At 33.1% G+C, this 11,243-nt stretch overlaps 1 protein-coding gene across 2 annotated transcripts; it reads left to right on the top strand.

Moving 5' to 3' along the window:
• The first annotated feature begins 5,367 nt into the window (after positions 1-5,367).
• Positions 5,368-8,050, top strand: LOC132735383 (acanthoscurrin-1-like). 2 transcript variants are annotated; one of them, XR_009626447.1, is made up of 4 exons: positions 5,368-5,492; positions 6,296-6,500; positions 7,221-7,369; positions 7,830-8,050. XR_009626447.1 is itself a non-coding variant. In XM_060722323.1 (3 exons), exons 2-3 carry the CDS (start codon positions 6,311-6,313, stop codon positions 7,361-7,363), a joined length of 333 nt encoding a protein of 110 aa, XP_060578306.1. In that variant the 5' UTR covers positions 5,368-5,492; positions 6,296-6,310; the 3' UTR covers positions 7,364-7,388. The 2 variants fall into 2 exon arrangements, 1 of the variants encoding a protein (XP_060578306.1); XM_060722323.1 differs by lacking the exon at positions 7,830-8,050 and having other exon boundaries at positions 7,221-7,388.
• The last annotated feature ends 3,193 nt before the right edge of the window (positions 8,051-11,243 follow it).

The raw sequence follows: 11,243 nt of genomic DNA, 5'->3' as shown, positions 1-11,243 counted from the left end.
AAAACTTTGCATCAGAACAATTTTAATGAACAGTTTTTCCACAGTTGTACATAGTTTATAAAAAATATGTCCATAGAAAAGATAAAATACATAACAAGGCTTCATAAGTTTACAATCTGAAGAAATAAAATCTGCTTCATTTTTACTTGTTAGTGATAAAGTATACATAAGTAGTACTAAAACTCTAGACAGTGAAAGTGTTTGCCAGTGACTGAGCTTTTGCATTTTAAGTCAAACAAACAAGATACCTATTCATTCTCAAATAGCATACAAAAAGCTTTCGACGAAATGGTTTCGTCTGCAAACTGTCTTCAATTAGCAATTGTAACATTTTTTATTTCATATACTATCAATATTATTGCACTTGTTACACACATTCATAATAACATTCATTTTCGAATAAGTACACGTCATCTTCTCCCGTAATAGATCAACGTCTATGTAGAATATATTCGTGCTTATTCCTATGTGACATGAGGGTGCAGCATGTACAGAATAGAAAAAGAAACAACCTCGGACATAATACCAACATCGAAAAATGAATATTTAACAAAAACCATAGAATATTGAGATAATGTACATTAATATTCAAATCAAATTTTATCCTTTTTTCAATTTCAGTGTTTGTGTTTATTCTTATTATACAAGTCTTGTTTGGATCTCTCTATCGCGGTACAGGAGGAGGCAAAGGCGGATCTTCATATGTTTTGTCATGATAATATAAGGTATTAAGACAATTAGAGAAAAGCTTTTACATTATATATATATATATCAAGTACATATCGGATTATTTTGAAGTATTCTTATTTTTCATGTTTTTATGATTGTTTGTTTCGGTCCGTATTTAAAAAAGTTTTACATAACTATAATATAACAATTTTAAAACTGCCACGTTTCTTCATATTATTGTCATAATTTCAAGAGCTGTAACAAAAACGTGTAATTATGGTTTCGTTTCACACTATTCTCCAATCAATCTGATAGGACTTCCAAGTGCTTTATTACACGATACATGTACAGTTTTAAATTATCTTAATTTCAAGTTTCACCATTGTCATGTGAAAATATTGAATTATCTGTAACCCGGTGCTTAAGAACGTGCAAGGTAGCTTATACTAATCTCCTCCGTGCACAATCAGGCTCTTTCAAACTGAGCCTGCATTATTTATATGCAATTTTGTCATTGTAAGACTTATTACGCCTTTGTCTATTTTCTTGATGATTTTGAGCAGATACACCGAAATATTTCATATTTCGTTCTTTCTTTCAATTAAGATAAGTTTATGTATTTGTTATACGTCAATATGCAATCTTTGTTATTGACAAGCATTTCAATATAGTATTATACATTACTTTTATTCATGTTTTAGAAAAGGGCCCTCTTTTGGTGAATAGAGTCAAAAACAATGGTTAAAATCGTTTGAAAAAAAAGAAGTGTAAACGAAAAACAGCTAATTGGATATAGCAAGAAAATAAATTGATAAGTCAATGAACTTCGTATTGAATTCAGATATATTAATTACATGATGATTTTATTTATAAATGGGTCAGTTGTTTGCGGTCAACCTAACAAGAAAACCGATCACACAATATCCGTCTTTAAAAAATATGACACATTTAACATAATTTCAAATGCATTTCAGTATTTGCCAGATTATCATGCAATTTGTAAATAGTACATGTACATGTTTGTAATTCAGTCTCTTTCTTATCTATTTTTAGAAATGGCCTCATGGAAACGGACCGGAAATGCATAACAACATGACAATGATGTTTTTAACTGTATATAAAATATTATAACACATTATGTAAGCGCATTGCTCGAATAAAACAAAATTATTCGATGATCATGTGTACTTTTTTCTTTTTTCATAACATTGTATTTCATAACTGTACACAAATAATAGTGGAATATCAAAATGTTCCAATTGTCTTTGACGCTCAACAAGTAAGCACAACTAATGATAGCATTTGCATTTTATTGGTGAAAAAATGATAATAGTAAGACATATTTACATTCAAAAACCGGATATCAAAGTTAAAGCAAATTTTCCTATGGATGTCGTGTTATTTTAAATAAAAATACTCGATTATGATAAATTAGTGTATTTGATAATGTATAGAATTTAGCAATAATGATATAGATTCAAATTTGTTTACCCATATCATTTATTTATGTACCCTGCAAAAGACTGCTCAGTCAAATCATTGGCAGATTAAAGGAATTTTAAGAATTTGCAGTTAACTACTTATTTTTACTATTTACCCATGTAACGCTTTCTTCTATAAATCTCATATCATTTACTGTTGAAGTCTGGCACGAATAGTATAATTTAAAACGAGTCTGTAAGGTTGTTAGTATCACCCCTGTAAGTTATAATAATCACCCAGCTTTATCATGTCGCATTTATCTATGATGAAGACAGACAGAGACAATATGTCGGAGAAAAGTTGACAAACTAGTGTATTAACTATTTAATACGTTTCTACATTACATTTACACAACACAAGCCAAAAATTAAAGTCATACTTAAACAGCATAAAAATAGTCTTGGTATATAACATCGCTTAGGAGTGTAATAGAGCTTGTATGTCATTGTTCTAGAAAATGGAATTGCTGATACATTTGTATATTAAAAAATGTTAAACAGAATTCCTAAAGAACGCCCGAAAAAGCAAAATTAAAAATGCTGCAGGCTCGGTTTGATTGAGCCTGTTCATGGACGGTACTGGAAAGTGCAAGCTGTCGTTCACGCCCCACCCCAGCACCGGCTTATGCAGAATTTAACATTCGAACAATTTTGAATATGCACTTGCATTCTCATGAGAAATCGATATAACATACTTTTAATTACGGTATGAAAGATGGAGATTACATGATAACATTGTTAATACATATATAAACATATTATTGCTCAGAATGTCTATTACCTACAATTACATCTTTTTATTTTATTTATATGCTTTGAGTTGATTTGAGTTGCAAAAGTAAATAAATACGAGTGTTGTTCGGTATCTAATTTGCATTGTACCACAGCGAGATGACTTTGGTGTCTCGTCTCCATTATAAATGTTCACGGAATTGGACAGTTACTCGGTCTTTCCCCCTAGCATCATATGAGATTAGTAGTCGGTCACTTGCTGAAATATTGGTAATTTTGGTAACTTGTTTCGGAAAGCCGGTTAAGTGGACAAACCGCCGAGAAATGACCAAAAAAGATGTGTGAATTTGGTGTTAAAAATATGCAAAAATACAACCACAAACAGACAAAGTTGTTGTAAATTCACATATTTACGTTTTTGTGCCTAAACGGGCGTCATTCAACATTGATTTACGTTACGTAACAGTACATGCACGTAGTTAAGAGGGATAGAGCATCCTCAGAATATTTGGCGAAAAGAAAAACCGAAAGTTGTATTCTGATTTGGCCTATATTAATTTGTAAAAGGATGTCTGAAATCAATTTCAATGCAAATGGCGTATCTAGAGGATAAAGATACACACTTTCCTCTTAATAAAACTCGAGTCCAAACGATTCGTATGCTGCAGACGGCGATAGGAAATGCATGTGCCGCCCTCGTGTTTACAAATTGCACAAGAAAACTTCTTGCAGAAAAAAACAATGCTTAGAGCTTAAATTGTTGACATGTGCATGTAAACTCCCACAAAATTTATACAAATTATACACCAAGATCCAAAATGGTCCAATCTCTAGGTCATATGTCACTGAGTATCATGAAGATAATTTATATAAAACATTTTCCATGGAAATTAAAACGATAGTTTTGATAACTGATATAAGTTTGAATGCGTATATAACCACGCCTTTGCAATGATCATACGTTTGGTTATTTGATAACATTTTTCAATTTGGAACGAAAAACTTTTTAATTGAATGTTGAACTGAAATGTTTTACAAAAAGTAGCATACGTTTCTTCTTGCTTCATATACGTATACAGTGGAACCTGTATAATCCGAACTTGTCCGGACCAGAAGAAAAAGAATCGGATTAAACAGGTCTCCGGACTAGGTTATCTTATGCTCATCAGCTGCCATAATGCTGACTTCAAAGAAAAGTAACAGTAACATAGACATACTATAAATTACTTGTAAATGACCTTACAGCATAAATATATAATGTTTAATTTCATTTATATGTGCAAAAGAATGTTTTTTCTTTCAGATTTATATTGGTATTGGTTGAATTGACTAACTTAAGTCATATGCTCAGAGCAGTTTGCACATCGGCAAAATATGCAAAATATAACTGAATGCTATAAAAATATCAAATTTCATTTCTTTTCTTTCCTTTAACTTGGTGTAAAGTCACACCAACACTGTTAAGGTCATATGGCGACTGTGGAAGAAAACATTATAGGTATCCGTGCATGATTTTCGGCATGGTAGAACCACCTGGGTTACGTAAGCTACATGTATAGCTTCATTACATGGAAGAATACCATGAAAGAACACCAAGTCCTTGGCGGGTTTCGAAACCAAGCCAGTGTTGAGTAAGTGTCGTATGTCTGAAAAGTGTGTGATAATGCTCATAAAGATAAAATTATTTTTCCTCCAAACCATCGAAAATTCAAACGAGGTTGCTACTTTAATAATACGTATCAGACAGATGGTCATATTATACTTGAATGATATTCTTTTTGCGGTAAAGCACAAACAATACCATGTTAAATAAAATAACCAGAGCTATATTCTGAAGGCACTTTGTGTAACTGTTAAGTGCAATAGAACCATTTTGTTTTAAAACTTCTTTTTATTATTATTATTATTATTATTATTATTTCTTTTTCGCCCGTTAAATGGACTTTCTTTCATCTTGTACATATAAATTAAACTATCTCTTCCAGTTATAAATACAACCCACAAGGCGAGCATATTCTCAACACTTAATAAACAAAAACGTCTCCCTTTCTTTTATTAAAAGTCCTGTTGGTAGAACGAATAATCGAATATATCCGGATAAAGCCAATTTAAATGACATAAACTGTGTAACATATTGTTACCAGTATAAATTTGATGTATCAAACATTTAAAATTTAAAACTGTTACTATATATTAATGTATGCTGGAATCAGAATTTTGTATAAACTGGTTACTTTGTATATTAAGTGGTTACCATTAGAAACGAATGCGGTTTGTTGAACGCGTGGTTATTTCAATTACAATATATTATTTAAGAAAAAAATGTATACATGTGTTAGAGTTTTAAAATACATCTTCTAAATTCTACAATATCAAAAACTATTCATAGGGTTGTGGTAACCAACGCTTTGTGGTTATAGCACTTCCGTTTTCACACGTAGAATAAGTTAATTATATAGTTTTAACTGATTGATTAGTAACGTATATTTAGAGAATGCCTCCAAGTACAGGAAGAGCTTGCCACGAGATTCGTTCTCTAGGCTATAAATGCTTTGAAATTTCATCATTACAGTGCGAGTGTCTCACAGATTCCTTCGACAAAATAACAAGGTTTTTATATTTTACTTTATTCACATTTCAATTAACAAGATTATGTAAGTTTGTGAAATTGTCTATTGATGATATTGTCTATCTATGGTATAATAAACGCTATTTCAAATTTGTGTTTGTGATATGATTAAAACGTTGGTATTGATTTGGTAAAAAAAAATGTTTTAAAAAATTATCTGCCCTACAGATGTCTGAGAAAACATGATAAATTCCCATACCACTAAAAAGTCAAAGCAGACCACTCATTGGTCAAGGCATGTTTAATTCCGAAGTTAAATATTCATATCTCCATTACAATAATTACACTCTTATTTACTTTATGTTCATTGTTGTTACAATCGAAGATATTTATCAGATACTGGTAAAGTTCTGGAAAAGAACTCACTCTAAATGTATTGTATATTCTATTCCTTTTAGATTCTAGCGATAAGGAAAATAACTTCAAACACTTTTTTGGGCAAAACATAACGACACTTTTCAATTCGTACGTAAAGCTTCGACTGAAATAAAAATAAGACTGTATCTATCATTAAATCTTTATTTCTTTTCAAAATAATCTTGCAATCTTTACAAAATCTTTGCAATCTTTACAAAACTGCATAATTCCGGTTTTAGTCTTCATATTGATTTGTCTTCAATATTAAAGAAAAAAGACACTTTTTATTTATTTGTATTTTACCGAAATGTCTTTCATCCCAATATTTTAATTTTCTTAATGATTCATACTTTTTTCTAAAGAAATCTTGTTAAGAGACATCATTACAACGCTCTCTAACTTTTGCAACATTCGTTTTCTTTTTCAGACACCCACGCCAGAGATGAAGGTTTCAATGATATTTATAGGAACGCTTTTAAGCGTAATAATGGTGGCGTATGCCAACTATTACAACCCTATGATGATGAAGGGTGGAGGAGGCTACGGCTATGGCTCGTACTATCCCGTCCAACAACAAGGCGGCTCTAGTGGTGGGTTTGGCGGCGGTGGAATTTTCGGAATGATCATCTTCTGTGAGTATTTTCAGAATTCTATTTGTTCTTTTGAAATCCAATCACTTTTTAGCCATAACTAAATGTCCAAATTTTGTTTTTGTTGAGAATCACATAACCAGATTCTTTCATTTTGTAAAAAAAAGAGTCCCAAATCATTTTTTTAACTTGGTTTTACTAAATTCCTCTGAGTGAATGATCTAAAAATAAATGCAGGCAAGTTATAGGTCTAGACCTGTATCAAATGGTACAATAATTTTGGAAGAATGTTTTAATGTCAAAAAATAACCCTCAATTGAGATCCTTTATCATCCATCGACATATTAGGTGATATGCTAGTGTAATGCACATAATAAGTAAAAATACCTAATAAAGGATAAACTGTTTTAAATAAAAAAAACTTTGCATGCATATCATTGGGTAGCAATAGGCAGAACATTTATAAGTATCCGACAAGATAACCACTAGACCATCTTGTGAGATAACGACGCAACAACAAATGAGCCGCGTCACGACAAAACCAACATAATGAGTTTGCGACCAGCATGGATCCAGACCAGCCTGCGCATCTGCGTATCCAGTATGACTGCGTAGGTGATTAAGATGACGCCTTTTTGTTGTTGTTGTTTATGTTGTTATTGTATATTTTTCCCTTCTTTTATGATACTTCAGTGAAATAGATATTTGTGTGTGTAAGTTCTTGTAAATTCATATTTATAAAACGCTGTTTTCTGATTTCAGTGTTCGTGTTTATCCTAATTATTCAATTATTGTTCGGGGGCGGTGGACTAGGCGGTGGACTTGGTGGTGGTGGTGGTGGGGGCTACGGAGGCTACAAAGGGGGTCACAAGGGCGGCTATGGAGGTGGAAAAAACGACTACTAAACTACTGTAGGTCAATTTTAAAAACACGATCATAATTACCAGTAAGAATAAATTGATAAGAATAAAAAATTTCGAGACTAGTTGAGATATAATCTTTTGTCAAGTGGAAATTGAATTTATTATTAAATTTATAGCTTAGATTGACTTTGACATTTTGAAATCAAGTACTTATGAATATGTATGCGGCACAATATGAAACTGAAACAAAACCGAATCTTTCATATTAATTGGTCTAAGGCCAAAGGTTATATAGATGCCTTTAATTAAATCAGGATCTCTTAATCATATCCTAGTAATGTATTTAAGTACAAACAAATACATTTTATTATAATTACCTTTCCTTTAACTTATTTAATGCACTGATCGACTTTCATCGGTGAAATGCCACTAGGCATATAGTCAACGCTCTGCTATTTGTCTCAATGCTAAGCTCATGTACTTTCCATACATATATTTGTTATTTCAGATAACAGAATCATCAAACTTCACGGACCTCATGAATTTTATGATCTTTAAACCTGAAATTTGTGATATTTTTCTTTTTTAATTATATGTAACCGTAGCAACCCATTTTCCTTCTTTTTATTATTTTTGTTTTGTTTCCGGTATATACCGAGAGACGTTCACTTCTTTGCTTTTCTATTGCGAGTCAATAGATATCGCGTACATTCTGTACGTACACTATTTAAAACGTCGGCATCACATTTTAACGGCCTCGAATTGAAATAAGACGAAAAAGCTCTCGATAGATTGTTATATATATCTATATATAAAAAAATATGAACAAATGGTTACTCATCAGTTTTAACAAATCTATGAGAGCTACATTTTCATTGGTCACTATTTACTGTTTGTATGGCCTATCAGACGCCCGAACGAACAATGTCGAAAAACTGGTTGAGAAGACGTCATTTTCGATTTTCGATAGCATTTTAAATCGACATATGAGCCGCGCCATGAAAAAACCAACATGCGTTTGCGACCAGCATGGATCCAGACAAGCCTGCGCATCCGCGCAGTTTGATCAGGATACATGCTGTTCGCTTACAAACCCTATTACAAGTAGAGATATTAATAGCGAACAGGATTGATCCCGATTAGACTGCGCGGATGCGCAGGCTGGTCTGGATCCATGCTGGTTGCAAACGCACTATGTTGGTTTTTTCATGGCGCGGCTCATATATCGTTTTAGAAATATATTTTAAATATATTATGTAAAGAAAGATTCAATTAAATTTATTAGCCTTAAGGCATTAATCACAACTTAGATTTTAAATTATTTTCTGTGGTAGTGTCAATAACCTATCCTTGTTGACAAATTTTGTAAAATATAATTTTCAAAATACTGAGGCAATAAATATGTCACGATACATTAAAATTTCACTATCAACTGTAACACGATCAATTACCTGGTTACGCAAATTCGCGCGGTTTTTAGTTGGGACGTAGTATCAAATCATATAAGCCATATACGTTTGCAGTTTCCAACCAAAACTTCCGTGCAAATCAAATTAATTATGATCAAAAATAACATATTAAACAGCCACTGCCGCACACATGTAAGGTAATATATAGACAAGATTTTAATTTAATAAACATTTATGTTAAACAAAACCTGCACGCGGAAAGCGTGCTCGCTTTTTCTCAATGCTGGATAGTTAAATAAAAGGAACATAAAAAGGGGCCATCAATTTATAAAAGAAAATAACAGTAATTATAATTTAAGAATTATATGCTCTTTTGAAATAGCCTTGGTGTCTTTTAATGGCAATAACCATGTATGCCAAGATCTAATAGTTTCTGAGAAAATGAACCTTAACAAAAAGGTAAAACACCGCCGACGATAGGGGCATAACAATAGCTCCACTTTTTTCTTCTTCAAAAAGTGGAGCTAATTATAAATAGTCATACCTGGTAGAGTCCTTCAAAATACTCACCATATGGACCTCTACACACTGTTCCAGCATCAGAATCTATTCCGAAAAAAGCATTTTTGAACTAGTGTTTGAGTATACTGTTGATACACTGATAGAGAGCGCTTCCTATGGCACTAAGGGTTTCGAACCGGCGACCGCGAAGGCAAGATTTGATGTACCGATTGAACCAAAAATCACAAGGGGAGAGGGGTCAAGACTAACATCGGGATGTAGCAAAACATTATTCTCTGCTTCAACAAAGGCTGACGGTCCGCAGGTGCATTATCATGATGTAATTTGATCCTGTGCATCCCGGACATTGGGTACTTTGTAATGTAGTGATTAACTACAGCATTGAGAACATGGTCACGGTAAAATGTTCCAGGGACACTGCTCCTCTCAGGCTAAGCGACACAGGCCAAAAATCCATCACTGCCAAAAAGTAGAGCGTACATAACTAACGCTCCTGCTACGTCGAGCAACAACTGGGAGATCGCCGTTATCATCTGCACACATTTCATTTCTGAGTTTATTGTCGGGACTCAAAAAAAAAGAAGCCAAGTTTCATCCCCTGTGACAATTTCTCTCAAGCGTCTAGGGTCTCGATCTTTGAACCTAGTCAATAAGGCCGAGGCATTTTCAACCCGCTCCATTCCTTTTCTGTTCAGAAGTTTGCAAATGTGGGATCTATCGGGCGCACTTTTCTTTTTAAGATGGAAAACACATATTATATGACGTACTAAGGTCCGATCAAATATTGATATCATTATGCTGTTGGCTTTTTTTTCAGTGGTAGCGGAAATTGGACGCCCGGGGCGGGGATCATCCTTAGAATTAGTTCTACCTCCGCCCACCTGGCAATTGTACGATATGGAAGGGCATTTCCTCCTAAATCTAGATCCGTTCCGATAACCAACGAATTTTGCAATAAAGTCTTTTGCTCCTCAACCAGTATACAAAATCACATGTACATATTATTGTATTTAAATGACCTGCTAAAATTTATTTGCACGTGCAAATCGTGCGAAAATAAACGGTTGGTCTATTCAACGGTGTATAATGCATGTACTTTCTCGTGCAAATCGTGAGCTGTTGCCACTAATTATTATAATACGCCCTTTGTATTAACTACATTCTGTAAGATATTAACGGTGTTATTCTTAAAACAATACATTTGACTTTCAAATCCCAATGCATTGTGTCCCGATAGGATGCGTCATTTTTCAAAAAGGTTTGGCTAGATTTCAAATATGTTTAGGTTTATGAGCTCCTTTTCGAAAGAATGATCTACGATCTCGTAAAAAAACAATTACATGTGTATGTATTTTCGTATAGATCAAAAGGATTCTTCAACTGTAATTAGAATAATCTGTTCCGACACAAACACAATGTCATGTTAATGAAAATTCAAATGTTAATAAATTAAAAAAAAACAAGAGCACCGCTAGGCGGAGCATTATATGCCCGAAAGTGTTTTTTTTTAATAAGGATGAATCATTTGTAAGACATGGGAATTAGCTGTTCATCCTATAAAATTTTACAGCTGTAGGTTGATTAATACTTAAGTTATTAATAATGACCTTAACCTTTGACCTTTTGACCCCAAAATCAATAGGGGTCTTCTACCTTATATGGACAATCATCCTAAAAAGTTTGAATATTGTTGGCCACTTGGAACTTTAATTATGCTCTAGAAACTGTTTTCAGTATTAAGGTAAAAGTGACATTGACCTTTGACCTTGTGACCCCAAAATCAATAGGGGTCTTCTACCCAATATGGACAATCATCCTACGAAGTTTGAATATTGTGGCCCAAATGGAACTTACTTTATGCCCCGGAAACTGTTTTTGGTTTTAAGGTAATTGTGACCTTGACCTTTGACCTAGTGACCCCAAAATCAATAGGAGTCTTCTGCCCAATATGGACAATCATCCTATGAAGTTTGAATATTGTGGGCCAAATT

This window comes from Ruditapes philippinarum, unplaced genomic scaffold, assembly GCF_026571515.1.
Source record: "Ruditapes philippinarum isolate M1 unplaced genomic scaffold, ASM2657151v2 ctg559_1_1_1_1, whole genome shotgun sequence".
NCBI lineage: Eukaryota > Metazoa > Mollusca > Bivalvia > Venerida > Veneridae > Ruditapes > Ruditapes philippinarum.
The sequence above is the reverse complement of the archived record's forward strand: the minus strand, read 5'-3'. Positions and strand labels throughout refer to the sequence as shown.

Excerpts from the sequence above, each read along its gene's own strand:
- LOC132735383 (XM_060722323.1), top strand. The coding sequence starts at position 6,311 with ATGAAGGTTTCAATGATATTTATAGGAACGCTTTTAAGCGTAATAATG. Across the intron at positions 6,501-7,220 it reads TTTCGGAATGATCATCTTCT|TGTTCGTGTTTATCCTAATT; the intron begins GTGAGTATTTTC and ends TTCTGATTTCAG.